The sequence below is a fragment of the Diabrotica undecimpunctata genome, chromosome 8, assembly GCF_040954645.1.
Source record: "Diabrotica undecimpunctata isolate CICGRU chromosome 8, icDiaUnde3, whole genome shotgun sequence".
Taxonomy (NCBI): domain Eukaryota; kingdom Metazoa; phylum Arthropoda; class Insecta; order Coleoptera; family Chrysomelidae; genus Diabrotica; species Diabrotica undecimpunctata.
The window spans coordinates 67,130,733-67,146,916 of record NC_092810.1 but is presented as its reverse complement, the minus strand read 5'-3'; the positions used below and the strand labels follow the sequence as shown (position 1 = coordinate 67,146,916).

General features: G+C 33.1%; 1 protein-coding gene across 1 annotated transcript in view; it reads right to left on the bottom strand.

The window, feature by feature from the left end:
• Nucleotides 1-16,184, bottom strand: part of LOC140448876 (otoferlin-like) — a 576,219-nt gene that overhangs the window by 54,928 nt on the left and 505,107 nt on the right. The window contains exons 18-19 of the mRNA XM_072542001.1: nucleotides 10,492-10,692; nucleotides 10,016-10,365 (exon numbers count right to left, since the gene is read on the bottom strand). Coding sequence (XP_072398102.1) covers nucleotides 10,016-10,365; nucleotides 10,492-10,692 — 551 coding nt within the window. The remainder of the gene's footprint in view (nucleotides 1-10,015; nucleotides 10,366-10,491; nucleotides 10,693-16,184) is intronic.

Below are 16,184 nucleotides of genomic sequence, written 5' to 3'. Positions count from 1 at the left end.
TGCACCATCATGCATGTACCAAGAGTTCCGTCTCAAATTTAGAGGTATGTCTTCTAAAAGAGTTGGTAAATCTTTTCTCAAAAAATTTAGATACGTTACTCCGTCAAGCCTAGTTGGTAATTCGAATGGTCCTACAATACAATCCCCAAATATGCCACACCAGATATTTATGGAAAACTCGTGTTGAAAATGATGTTCTTGAAATGCATGAGGATTTTCTGTCGCGTAGGTAGGACTATTGCGCCAGTTAAATACGCCCCTTCTAGTAAATGTGGCTTCATCGGTAAATAAAATTTTATTATAAAACATCGGATCGTCTAAATGCCGCCCCATCATAAACTGACTAAATCGGAGCCTTGCTGGAAAATCCTGTGGTAAAAGATTCTGTACTGGAGTAAAACTATACGGATACAGATTTTCTGTCCGTACTATTCTTGACACCGTAGATTTGCTTATACCAGTGGCCGCAGAAACAAGCCTTTTACTGGTTTCTGGATCTTCTGCAACACGCACAACAATTTCATCCTCCATATCCGCATCAATTACTCTCGGTCTTCCAGCATTCCTGTTTTTGGGATGAAATGACCCTGTTTCGCCTAATCTGTCGAACAATGATTTAATAGTTTTATGGTTTGATTGCCTTCTATTGGGATAAAGTTCGAAATAGAGTTCAGCTGCTTTACGAGAACAAAAATTTTCCTGGGCATACAAACAGATCATATCGCGCATTTCTACATTAGAAAATTCACTATGACGTGGCATTTTTCCTTTATCTTAAGTGGTTTATAAAAAACTTAATAGCACTTTGACAAATAATGACTCGCCCTGCACTTTGACAACTAATAATAAATATATTCGTGGTTACCTTTGACAACTAATAATAAATAAATTCGTAGTTACGTCTTGACGTTGTCATTAAGTTCAAAGCATACTTGTTTTGCAAAAAATTAAATAGAGACATGCATCATTAACAAAATACGTTTATTTCGAAAACGGTGTACTTTTTTGATTTGAAACAAGAATACCTTTTTTTGTGTAGAATTGAATGTTATTTCATGTTTTTTTTCCTAGAATGTTTATACAGGGCGGACAAAAAAATTATGCCCCATTAATGAACCAATGTTACAGTAGGTGGCGCCACCTAATGTCAATGGTAAAACTAATATCATTTTCTTATTAAGCATACTAAATAATAGCAAGAAACCAAATTTCCCTTAAATCGGTTAAATAGTTTTTAATATATCCATAAAAATAATATAAAAAAATATTAATGAATCTCCCTGTAGAACGAAAACTAGCAACAATTTTCCTAAGCAATTTGAGCTCAAACGCTTTATTTTGATGTCATCTATCACCCATTAGCTAATGTCCAAATAATTATGGGACACCCTGTATATATATATATATATATATATATATATATATATATATATATATATATATATATATATACTGTTATGATATGTAAAATCGAGAAAAATATTGGGTTGATTAAAATATTTCAAAGTTCAAAAACATTAAAATAATTCAGAAAGAATAACCAACAAACATTTCGAAGAAGGAAAGTTTTTAAATTCTTGGATTACCTGTATTAAACAAAATGTAAGCTATGCATAAATTATTTCTTTGTTATACTTGAGTGACCCGCATAATTTTAAGTGAAATCCAAAGACAATTGAACCGGGTTTTCCAAAAACATTAATGCAGTGATTAGAGACAATAGAAGAGATTTTAGAAAGAGGTTTTTGTTAGTTTTTAAGAATTATAGAAAAATATTATTTGTAAATAAGTTTTAGGAAATTTTATAATTATAGGTAAAAATTTGTTTGTTATCGAAATGAAAAAATGGGGGAATTGTGACGAGTTTTGATTGGCGGAGATTGAAAAAGGTGGGATAGGTATGTAGGAATGAAAGTTTAGCTAGATTTAGGAGAGAGAAAAGATAATCAGTTGGTTTTCCAAGTCTGTAAGACGAACAGTGATTGTTCTCTGGCGGTTCCCGAAATGTAGCAAGCAGTAGTGTTAAATGTTAGTGAGTTTTTGTGGAGTTAGTGTATCTGACAGAAGCTGAAGCAGCAAAATATTGTAAGTCATATTTCTCTACTTATATTCCAAGAGTCACTGTTCAGGCCAACGAGAGATTCAGTTTATCGTAAAGAGAAGATATTCCAAGAGTCATTTTTCACTCGGGCCAACGAGAGATTCAGTTTATCGAGAGGAGAAAGGCTATCATAATTTGAATGATTTGTGCTTTTGAAGGAGATCATTAAGGACGATATACTTGCAACAATCTGTTGTAAGATTGCTGATTACATAGGGAGCGGTTGAGAGGAGATAATATAGTCTACGAAGAACAAGGATTTGGACCACTCATCATCAGAGAGAGATATTTTTGTTTTCTGCAGTTTTTTCTTTTATTGATAACACAATTTTTACACTTAATTTAGAAAGGATATAGATATTTTGATTAGGCGAGTTAAAATAGTTTGGGATTTTGAGATTTCAATTAATATTGTTTGTACCATTAATTTTGATTGTTCACGTACGTAGAACAAAATTTTGAGAATCATTATATGAGATTTGTTTATTGAAAACTTTTGAGTGTGAATTATTTCATTATTTTTATTTCAATATATAGTGTTAGATCATATGTGTTTTTTATTATTCCGGCATTCTTTGGACCTTACCTTTCACATGTAATAGCATAGATATTGAAGCACGAATTTAACCCTGAGATAAAAGAATTTAAAATTGTGATAGTCATAATCATATCATTTAAATAATTTTAATTAATTAATCAAAAAATTAATTAGCTAATTATTGCTTGGCGCACCAAGACTTTAAATATCACAATTATATATATATATATATATATATATATATATATATATATATATATATATATATATATATATATATATATATATATATATATATTGAAAGGAGTACGACCATCTCAATTTAAATACACAATGTGAGTGAGATTAAAATCTCACTGAAATGAGGATATCGGCCAAGGAGAACTAAAAAATGAAAAAACTATTTCAATCTTTTAATAGAAGACGTTTCATGCAGCTGCACTTCTTCAGTTCTAATGATTGTAAAGTCATATATAGATGTCAAACAATATCAAATGCATATGTTGAGGTGTTACAAAATACATTTAATAAATACAATAAAAGTTACAGGTAAAAAAACACATTCAGAGTTTTTAAATTTATACAAACATCAAAAAGTCACAAAAATGTCACAATATGTTAACAAGAAGAGTATAATATAATACAATAATTCTACTCTATCGCTGATGTACAATATATCGAAACATGAAGCCAGGAGAAAAAGTAACTTGTTTTAATTGAGCTTAGTGAACCAATTTGAAAAAAAAAAATTAATTACCCTTAATATGTGACAGTGTCACATATTAAGGGAAAAAAACTCCATGAACAGACGTACTGATATCGACAATCTCAGCATCATTTATCACTAAATCCGATCAAGACATGGCCTACATTTTTCGGTTTTTGTCCTCTAAAGAAAAAAAGTAGCTACCATCGATTCTACCTTGATACTTCTAAATTAAACCCCTATATTCATTTCAACCAGAACTTTAGCAATTTTAATACATCACATTCGATGTAAAATCCTTTCCAAAAGGAACCACAGGGTGAGTTAAACAAATTCATATCACATTATATTTCATTAATATTCACTAATTCTAGGTTCCCCAACAATGGTCATCGGTACTTTTTATTTCCAACCTTCTTTTTAATTAGATTTATAAATAAATTGACTTTTCTATCCTGTCCTGTACACATATTTGTCATCTAGTTGATTTTTCGCACAAAGACTGTTTCCCAAGCCATATTATTTTTTGTTTTGCTCTTCGGAGTAGTAGATCCCTATCTGTCAAAAATAGGCGCTTTTTTTAATTACTTTGGTGTCTCTAACAATAAAGATAACGTTCCATGCTTTTTTCGATAAAAATATATTTTTTTTTCAAATTGGTTCACTAAGCTCAATTAAAACAAGTTACTTTTTCCCCTGGCTTCATGTTTCGATATATTGTACATCAGCGATAGAATAGAATTATTGTATTATATTATACTGTTCTTGTTAACATATTGTGACATTTTTGTGACTTTTTAATGTTTGTATAAATTTAAAAAACTCTGAATGTGTTTTTTTAACTGTAACTTTTATTGTCTTTATTAAATGTATTTTGTAACACCTCAACATATGCATTGACATTGACATTGTTTGACATCTATATACGACTTTACAATCATTAGAACTGAAGAAGTGCAGAAATACTGCACGAAACGTTTTCTATTAAAAGATTGAAATAGTTTTTTCATTTTTTATTTCTCCTTGACCGATATTCTCATATCAGTGAGATTTTAATCTCACTCACATTGTATATATATATATATATATATATATATATATATATATATATATTTCATACATATGTATAGAGTCTGACATGATAAAAACGGAAAGAGAGATACAGGCAAGAATTAGGAAAATAGCAAAAGAAGAAAAAGATAAGGGAAATACAACAAAAATAGGGTACATGAAGGGTACTAAATATTAACGGAAAATCATAGAAATGGACAAAGATAATGTAAACTGACCGAAAGACTATAAACCACTGAGAGAAGACGCTCAAAAAACTAATACGGAATGCAGGAACGCAATAAGAGAAAAAGATTAAACCCATTAAAATCGGATCATGGAATATCAAAACCATGCAACAGGCAAGAGAATAGGAAAGGCAATATAAATTAGAAATTTTAGCTCCGCAGGAATTACGATGTAAAAATAAAGAAAAAAATCAGGAAAAATTTTTTACTATGTATTATTTAAGAGAAAACAAACAGGGGAAAAATGGGACAGCATTTATGGTGAATAGAAGGCTGTGAGAAAAATTAATACAATTCAAAGCAGTTAACGGAAGGATATCCTATATCAGAATAGAGAACAAACAAGCAAACATATCGATAATCAACTGCTACACCCCTACAGAAACAATCCAAGAAGACAAAGTAGCATTTTATGACATTCTAGAAGAAACCTGTAAAAATATCCCCAGAACTGATATCTTAATATTATTGGGCTACTTTAATGCAAAGGTGGGAAGGGAAGATTATAACCGAAATGTCGCAGGCAAAGAAACGATACATGAAGTCACAAACGATAACGGGAAAAATGTGCAGCCTAGCATCTGCAACAAACATATATATGGTTAGTACAAAACATAAACACAAAAGAGAACACAAAACAAGGTGGATGATACCGGTAAGAACGGATGGCAATCAAATAGATCATGTATTGATTTCGAAAAAGTGGACACAAAGTGGATACAATAATAAAAATATGGAAAAGGAATGAAAAAACATAAAAACAGCATAATTGAAACTGCAGAACAAATAATAGGACCCCAACAATACAAAAAAAATCGAAAGCATGGTCTGATGAAGAATTTCACAAAAAAAAGTAAAATTAAAAACCTCGCAAGAAATGAATGGCTAGAGAATGGAAGGCAGGAACAACTAGAACAACTAGAACAATACCGAACAGAAAAGCAAGAAGCCACGAAACTCTATAGAAGAAAGAAAGAAACATGGATCTCTGAACAAATGCAACAGTTAGAAATAAATAATTAGGACAAGAGACTGTTCGAATATATAAAACAACAATATAGTACCAAAAAAATAATAAACACAAAATATTGGGAAAACCATTTTACGGATCTATACAAAACCGGCCAAGAGGCATATGCAGAAGATGAAGAAATGAGAGATAATGGAGATGCATTTACTATTGAAAAAAAATGGAAGAAACCTTTCTTTTTCATTGAGTTAACAAGCAGTTAACTTTTAAAAGTTAAAAGCACACGGCGGGCTAGTACGTTGTCGACATTACGCGTGCTTCGAGCGCAGTTTAAAATTTTAAATAGTAGCTATTCAAAAATTCAATTTATTTTTTATTTATTATATTACATCTAATAATTTTTGTAAAAAGTCTATGTCTATGTTTCAATAAATCAAGTTGTGCTAGATTATACACACAACGCAAAAGTCTAAGGATATTTTAATAATTTGACAATACCAATGACAGAAATTTCATGACCATATAAATTTGCTTGTACTATAATTGTTGATACAGACACTCGTCTGTTAAACTGATAGCAAGACGTGTTTTAGAATGTTTTTTATAAGGGACAAAAAATCGACATTTTTATGTTTTGTTTATTTTTAATTTTAGTCACTTTATACCATTCTTGCTTAATAGGTGAGTTAAAGATATTGTCTTTTTACCATACAACAACATTTAACGTTGGACGAGATGAATAGAGCCGTGGGCCTCCTTCAAGCTGGTATGCGACAAACTCAAGTTGCTGGGAGCCAGCCGAGCAACATCCAGGACGTGGTCGCTCTACAACCGTCGCTCAAGACCGATATTTAATTTTAAATGCCAGAAGGCAGCCAACAATCATCCATTAACCAGCACCCGTGCTAGTTAATGAATTACAGCTTGCACATAATGTAACAATTACCAGCAGTACTGTGAGGAATCGTCTCCATGAAGCCAATCTTCGTCGTTGGCGACCACTGAGATGTCCACCTCTATCTAGAGGCAATCGCGCTGCAATATTAACTTAGTGTCAAGAGTTTTAGAATTGGACTGACAATGACTGGGCTACAGTTTTGTTTAGTGACGAGTCTAGATATGGATTTCATCCAGATTCTCGTCGGACAAGAGTTTGGAGACGACCCGAAAATGGAGAATGATTACGACATCTTCAAGAAGTGTATGCCTACAGAGGTGGTTCATTAATGGTATGGGGCGGAATCATGATTGATGGAAGAACTGACCTCATTTTCCCATATGGCTTTCTCACAAGTCAGCAATTTTGGACACTATTCCTGAACCTGTTGTGCGCCAGTTTGCTGCTGCTGTTGGAGAAAATTTTTACTTTATGCATGATAACGCTCGACCACATGTTGCGCATATTGTAACAAACTGGTTGGATAACGAGGGTATTGATGTATTGCCGTAGCCAGCACAATCACCGGACTTGAATCCCATTGAGCATGTATGGGACATGCTCCAACGAAGAACTACTCCACATATGGGCAATATCTACAATGAGTTTCAATTAAAAGAGCTTCTGAGAGAACAATGGGCACAAGTACCTCAAGCAGACATTAACAATGTGATTCGGAGCATGAACAGTAGATGTAGAGCTGTGATAAACCAACGTGGTGATCATACTTTATTTTAAGTTTATATTTCTTATTTTTGACATTTTATGGTGGTATGTGAAACATGGGTGATTTGCAATATATTTTTTTTGCTCCAATTTTCTGTCCAATGTCTTTTTTTTTTGCAATTTATGGTTTATCACATATTAAACAACAATTTAAACTACAAATTTTGTATTACTTTTTTTAAGTTGATTACAGATAAACAAAATACGTCTATTTATAAAAATATCCCTAGATTTTGCGTTGTGTGTAGGTCATAGGGTAACGAAGTCGCAAATACACTCGCAAAAAAAGCAATCAGGGAAACGGAATCTATTTTTATGAACAGCATGAGAATTTTATAAATATATTGCAGAAAGCAGAGAAGGACTGCAGATTTTGGTTCATCACACTACGTAGTACTTCGAGAGGTACGGAATGCCTTTGAACTCAAAAAAAAACAAAAATCATGATTGACAGTACAAAAAAACATTGAAGACGAAAGAATCTACGTTAACACTCTCGCCGCCAATGATATTTTAAATTTTTTCGTCGTGCGCCAAAACTATATTATTTTGTTAACGTGAAACGCTGTAAGTGTACATTAATGTTACACGTTTGTCAATACAGAGTGCACATTACTGTTACACTTGGCGGCGAGAGTGTTAAAGGAAAAGCTTTAAAAAAGTAAGCAGATATAAGTACCAGGAATATAAGCTAAATGAACGATGGGAGCGTTGCCTTGATATAAAAGACTGAGATGGCCAGAAGTGCTATCAAAAAGATAAACGTCGTATTATGCAACGAAAAACTGAAAATAGAAATTAGAACTAGAGTATTGAGATGCTGCATATTATGTGTCCTGTTATCTGGAGTTAAAACGTAAACAATTACGGTTGCAACTGAAAAAAGCTTTGAGAAGTGGAAAATATGATAAACACGACACGTACCAAATACGCAAACCTTAAGATCATCGAAAAAAGAAAACGAAATACTCAGCAGTATGAAGAAAAAAATGAGCTACTTTGGTCACATCCTAAGAAATAAAAAATATGAAAAATATGAGTTCATGCGATTGCTGTACAAGGGCAGGTGGTAGGAGAAAGAGGACCGGAGAGATGATGCCCGTCCTTAATGAAAAATTTATAGCAGTTGAGTGGAAAAACAACAATAGAACTCTTTAGAACTGCTGCAGACAGAGTAAAATGGGCCGTGATAATCGCAAATGTCCTTAAAGGATCAGGCGCACTAAGAAGAAAAAGAAGGAGTAGGTAGTATAAATAATAAGGAGCTAAGAATGATTATTACGATATACAGTAGACTCCCTCTATAACGAGAACTGAAATGACAGACTAATTACCTCGTTATAAGCCGATCTCGTTATATCAGACAATAATAATATTGTGCATACATATGAATCTGTAGTCTTCTAAACCATTAACTTCCTATAGTGAAGCCATTCGGAGCAATATAAGATGCTAATCAATATTGTTTGAATGGCGTTTTTGAAAAAAAGTTATTTACTTTTATTGTCAATGAAATATATTAAAACATAAAAGAGTTGTTTGCTTTTATTATCAATGATATACGTTAAAACAAAAAATCTGTACTTATATTTTTTTCCAACTACATAATATATAAAGCGTATTTTCAAGGATAACATAAACTATTGCTTCTGCAATTTTAAGAACTCTGTCATTTTTAACTGCTTTAAATGGTCCAGTATCATTCTATCATATTTTCTAAATATGTGAAACAGTTGTATTTATTCATTGTAAAGAAGTTTATTGCGGGCTGCAGTTAAGTTTATTGAGGGGCTGTTTGAAAAAGTATTTATTTATAGCCACGACCGGACCAAAAACGTAAAAAACACGTTTTTGGATCTTATTATCTCTCGTTATAACCAAATTTGCCTCGCTATAGACGGTTATAGTTCAAAAGAAATTTCACGGGACATCTAATGTATCTCGTTATAAGCGAAACCTCGTAATAACCGTGTTCGTTATAGAGGGAGTATACTGTACTAAGATATATAAGGTGATTAAAAATTGCAATTCAATAGAATATTCTTTAATGTAGTTATGTCGTTTCAAAGTTCCAAAAGTCGACGTTACTAAGACAGTAAAGAAGATCAATTTATGTTTCGAATATATCGTGAGCGAGCGAGACGAGTAACACACGAGTTCGATAAAGAGTGTTTACTGACGTGGTGCATACAAAATTTTATAGCCAACCATAAAAAACATTAACAAATAGTCATATTTTGTGTAATCTTTTGATTGAATGAATATACAAAAAATATATAGTTATAAATACAACAGTTTAATTTATGTTGTGTTATATTAAATACGAATGAAAAACTTGACTGTTATCAATATGTAATGTTATTAAAATGAATTCCTGAAGTGAAAGGTAAATTAAATTTAAGTGTTGATTTATTTTATTTGAATATAATTACCAAATACTACAGAATTTCACTTTTTGACATAAATTTAATTAATAATAACGTTATTTTGTACAATATTTTAAATCATAAGGATAAGATAAAATTTAGGTTCATTCAAATAAATAACCGATTACAGCCATCGACTACTGACATTTAATTTCAGCCAACTTGATTAATATATGCGTCAGATAAAGTTCTTCTTCTTTCAGTAAAATAAACTGTTTCTTTACTGCCGCAAATAAGTACAATAATAAATGACTTTAATGACGATTGGCGATAAAAAATATACTGGTTACTGCTTTATTTATTTTCAACTTACCACTCTAAAGATGGTGGAAATTTTGGTTTAGTGTATGGATCCTCTCGAAGTTTAATGTTCGGTTTTGCTAAAGTTCTGCCGATGAACTCACTTTTTCCAACTTTATCTTGGTCAAATATTTCAATGACAATTGGGGGCGGATCATTTTTTATTTCATCTCCATCTCCATAAATTAAAATTTCTTCGAATATCAAAAGCTCGTCCCATGTTGGACTTAAAGTTTCATCTATAACTTGTGTAGTTTTACTAAATTCACCTGCTATTATCCTCGCAAATGGGTCTGATAAGCCACTCGCATCACTTCCAATTAACGATCGTGCTTGATAAATGTGAGCTCGAAGTTGAAAAATCTACAATATCAATTAAATGAGAAATTTATTAAAAAAATAAAATAACACTTTTTAAGAAAACAATTCGACGCTAGAACACAAAAGCTGAATACACAAATGCTGAACTTTATGTGAATATGTACTTACATGCTTTTCAACGTAATGAATGGTGCTTGGTGGAAGAGCACGGGGCCTTTCAACATTTTTTATTTCATGAGTTTGTTCATATCCACCTGGTAGACCAGTAAGAAAGTTTTTCTTGTGTTTAAGTAATCCGAGCCACAGAAATATTTGTAGTTTGGCGGGAATTGACCAGCCGCTCGGACCTATCCCCTTTTTGCCAGGAAGCTAAAAATATACAACACTAGTAAATATTAAAATTATTATAAAATAACAAATAATATATCAATAGATGCTACGTCACAAGAGGCTAGCGCGGACATCGTTTCTCTCAAACCTATTTTACACATATCTCAAAGATATATCAACAGGTTCTAGTCTACAAGCCGATGGGAGATTTTTATTGGGTCTTTTGACCCAGCATGAATTACATATAAAACAATACTACAATATGTAATAACAACTTTAGAAACATTTTGTTAACAAATTAAGAAATTGAAGAACGGAAAAGCTCCAGGCTCTGACAATACACTGGCTGAATTCCTTAAGTACGGAGGAGAAACTCTACATAGACAAATACCAAACTAATAACACTTAATAATGACACGAAGAGAAAATACCAACAAAATGGCACGAAAGTGTAATAATCCCCATCCATAAAAAGGGAGACAAAACCAAGTGCTCTAATTATAGAGGCATCTCCCTACTTAATACGGCATATAAAATCTTATCGAACATCCTATTAAGTAGGCTGACACCGTTTTGTAGAAAATTTCATGGGGGAATACCAAGCCGGCTTCAGAAAACATAGATCTACCATGGCTCAGATCTTTACTCTAAGACAGCTGCTTGAAAAAGGATGGGAATTCAAGACAGCATTAAAAGGGATCAGATGTGGAATACAATGGCAGAACTTTCAGTTCCAAAAAAACTTATCCAGCTTGTTAAGTTATGTGTAAATAGCTGTAGATCCAGAGTACGGATAGGTAACAAACTCTCAGAATCTTTCGAAATAAGCAGTGGCCTGAAACAAGGAGGTGCACTGTCACCTCTCCTCTTTAATATCATCCTGGAGAAAAAAGTAAGAGCAACACAACTTAAAACAGAATTACTGACAGTAAATGGATCAAAATTGCTACTAGCATACGCAGATAACATTGGCATTGTTTGAAATACAGTCACCAATGTGAAGGAGACTTTTAATAAATTGGAGGTAGAGGCAAAAAAACCGGTTTAAGGGTAAACGAAGAGAAAACCAAATACATGTACATTAACAGACAAAAGGGACGAGATAAAATAGGGCAAAATGTTACAATAGAATCATATAACTTTGAAAGAGTCGAGAGTTTTAAATATCTCGGAGCAACAATTACTGCAGATAACGATATCGCGGAACAGTTGTATATACAGCCTCCACAATACTATTAAATCTAAAAGCCTAACACGAACATCAAAGATTAGAATAAAGAATATATAAAACGGTGATTAGACCGGTGCTTATGTATGGGTGTGAGACGTGGACCCTGACCAAAAAAACTGAAAGAAATTTAAGACGTTTTGAGAGGAAAATCCTCAGAAGAATCTTTGGGCCTTATCACGACATTAATGGCAACCAATACCGAATGAGAACAAATGCTGAGGTCAAGCAGATGTATAAAGCGAGCGATATAGTCCAAGAGATTAAATCCCAACGTCTAAGATGGTCTGGCCATTTCCATAGACTCCCTAATAATCGCCTTGCCAAGTTAATATGTGGGGAAGCCCCCACAGGAAGAAGGCCCTTAGGACGTCCACGAATGCGATGGAGAGACAATATATGGTCAGATCTAAGAACAATGGGGCTACCCACTGACCCAACTATTATGGACGAACGTTCAAGATGGAAGCAAGTTGTGCAGTTAGCCAAAACCAGCCAAAGAGGAAGAACTTTAGAAACTATGCCCTCAATTCTTATAGGTACATGTTAGCCACAGGTAAAATAAACTTACTACTCAAGGGGTAACATTTTTATACGACATTTATAACTTAGGCAGGTAATAGAAAAATAATGACCTATGCTCTAATGCTGTACAAAAATATTGGTAACACGAGGAGGGAAAATTTTTTATTTTCGGAAAATATTTTCCCCATTTTCGGTAACAGTACGACATTCATACACAATATCGTATATAATAGATATTCATTTTTTTATGGATACATCATACTCTCAATACTCAGTAAAGTCGGTCAAATGTATGACAACAATTAATAATACTTTTCCCGTACGAGGGCACAGTTATTGGCCAGTAGATCGTGTTTTGGAAGAGTAGAAATAACATTACTGTAAACTCAAGAAGCTTTGTTAAAAATTGATTACCACATTATATTGGAAAAGTTATATAAAAAGAATATGTATTTGTTCTCGGCGAGAACTGATTTACTCATGACTGGAAACTATCAGTTAGGGGGCATATAACATTCAAAATGGACTTTAAAATATAACAGAAATACAATCCATAGAGATAAGAGGTAGCAGCATAGGTTACAACTCTAGCTACTCGGATCTTTTCATATGGTTTTATATATTGTTAAAAAGGAGGAAGAAATGGCCATCTCGTAATCCAAACAGAGAGACCTTAGGCCATTTAATTAAGAACGAGAAGTTGAAAGATACTAAATTACTTTTAAGTAAGCTAGCAGCGTCCAATCATGTCATTTTGGCAAAAAGTTTTAACAGCTGATACAAGTAATGCTGTTGAAAACTATATTTTTAATGATAATGATGATGATTGAATAACTTTTAAAAGCTGTTTTGTCTAACATTATTTATTGTAAACTAAAAATAAATACACAATTTTCATTAATTATCCAATATTTGAGTTTATTAATTAAAATTTAACCAATCGTAATCATGTTACGTATCTTGTTATTCCCAAAACATTTTAAATCCAGGTCATGTGATTTTAATTTTAGTACTTCTAAAGACTTAGATTTTTGTACGTCTGTATTCAGTTTGACAATATAATTTGTAGAGCTCTTCCTAAAGTTGTATGTTAATTATTTTTTTTTTAATTAAAAATCTGTAATTTGTGAGTTTCACCATTTCACGAATATAAGACAGTTTGGAAATAAGCTCTTCAATTATTGTGGCTATTATTTTTATGGGAACTTTCCTCTCGAATATTAATATTATATTTTTGTTCCATGTTGCATATCCTTACATTATAACTGAAAGTATTAAGGTTATAGGCGAGGTAATGAAGCATAAACTAATTTTTTGCAGTTGGAGGGTTCCTAATAAAACTTGTGCATTTAATTTGTAAGAACGTTAGGAAATTTTGTGAACTAAATTGATGGTGTCGAAATGAAAATTGCATTGTTGAACATAGTCCAGACGTCAGAGATTTGACCTCTAAAAATCATACGAACAAGCTGAATTTTGCTAAGAATGTCAATTTTCGGATTTCAAAAATATGCAAAAAGTTTACCACTCCTACCCCCTTCTACTCCCTAGAACACCCCTTGCAGGGTGAAAATCGATTTATTAAGAATCTGTACGCCGTAGTAGTAAAATGTTTTAAATAAAAAATGTAGCTGACATAATTTTAAACAAATGTGTTTATTAGCACTTTTTCATAAAATGAACCGTTCTCCCAGAAACAACGGTTGAAGCGGCCGCCGATGTTGAATCAGTTACACGCGCGAAATCAGTTTTAAATAAAATTTGTATTAACTCGGCAGTGAAAATCCGATATGTTTTGATGAGGGTATCCTATTGACAAATATCAAAATCATTTCGAAGATTAGACGCGAATGTCGCGCAATATTTATTTATTTAACACCTTTATAAAAACTGGCTTTATTTGTGGCAAAATACAAAAACGGCGTATAAAAGCTGCAATCTTTTCCTTTAAAACGCAATTTGATTTTTGGCGATATGACACTCTGACCAAAAGATATCGAATTTTTACCGTCGAGTTGATACAAATTTTATTTAAAATGATTTCGCGCGCGTAACTGACATTTAAAACCGCCGGTCGTTTCAAGCGTTGTCTCATTTTAGACAAAAAGTGTTGATAAACATTTCTATTCAAAGTTATTTCGATGTACACATTCTTGGTAAATCAATTTTTTTAGTTTTTCTTCCTACGAGAGGGAGTATTAAGGGGAAGCCTGGAGTAGGAGTGATAAACTTTACTGCATCTTTTTTTAGGTCCCAAAATTGGCATCCTTCTCCTCCTTAATCTTTTCTCCTTCGTAAGAATGTAGTGGCGTCATGTAATTTGTTTGACTATTTCTGTCCAATTATCTCTCTCCTGTGCGTGTTGTTCTGCTTCGGAGAATGAATAACCAGTTATCTCCTTTATTTGGTCCGACCATCGTACTGGAGATCTTCCCCTGGATCTTTTACCCGCTACGTTATCTTCAACTATCATTCGCTCCATGCCTTCTCTTCTTCTAGTTATATGTCCAAAATATATCAGTATATTTTGGTTGATAGTTGTGATGAGTCTAGTTTTTATGTTAAATTCTGCTAAAATTAAGTTATTTGTGCGATGGGCGGTCCATGGTATGCGCAACATTCTACGGTAGACCAACATTTCAGATGCCATTATACGCTTTAAATCGGCTTTTTTCATTGTCCAAGTTTCTGAAGCGTAGATGGCGATAGGAAATATCAATGCTCGAACAAGGCGTAATGTTGTGTTTTTTGTGATGTCAGTGTTCTTCCAAATTTTTGTGAGTTTGGCCGTTGCAGATCTGGCCATTGTAATGCGTCGACAGATCTCGTCTTCGCATTCTTCACTGTTAGTAATAACGGAGCCTAAGTAATTAAATTACCTGACCACTTCGTAGCCTGCCATGATTCTTATCTCTGTCTGGTTGTTTCTGATTTTATCGATGATCATCACTTTGGTTTTCTGCATATTTATTTTCAAACCATATTCCGTACTCACCGTGGCTAGCCTATTCATAATGTGTTCCAGTTTTTCTGGTGATGACGCCAATATAACAGTGTCATCAGCATAACTTATGTTTTTAATTTTTATTTATATAGTTTATATAGTTCCTGTAACAAAGAGATAAGATGTTCTGGCGTACCCATTTCTCTAAGTATATGCCACATTTTATTCCATTTTACGACATCGAAGGCCTTGGAATAATGCCCCAGTCATTTGGCCACTTTCCGGTATTCCAGATCTCATTGCAAATTCTAAGCATTACTTCCGTCCCTAATTCTCCAATTTCGTTAAGTGTTTCAGCTGTTATTCCATCTTCTCCTTGGCATTGGAAAAATTAGCATACTCAACAAAATTTAGCTTGTTCGTATGATTTTTAGAGGTTTAGTGGTATGTTCGTCTATGACGACTGGGTAACAAGGAAAATACATTTTTCAAAGTGCATTTCGAAATGATAAAACATAATAAATGTGTAATTTGGAAATAATTGACGGAAATTAGTTTAAAACTACTACTTGTGGGTTTTTGAGGTCGCTGAATACGAATATTATGACAACGATAGTCTCCGAGGCACTTAGTGTCCAGGATGGGCCTAGTCTGGAGTTTTACAGAAATTCGACACAAAATCAGTGCAAACTCATTACTCACAAGTTTTTAGGGTCGATGATCACGAATATCATGAAGGCCGGCTTGTTCTCAGAGGCACCTAGTGCCCAGAACGAGCTACGTCTCCTGGACTCTTGTGGAAATTCGATACAAAATCAGTGCAAACTCGTTACT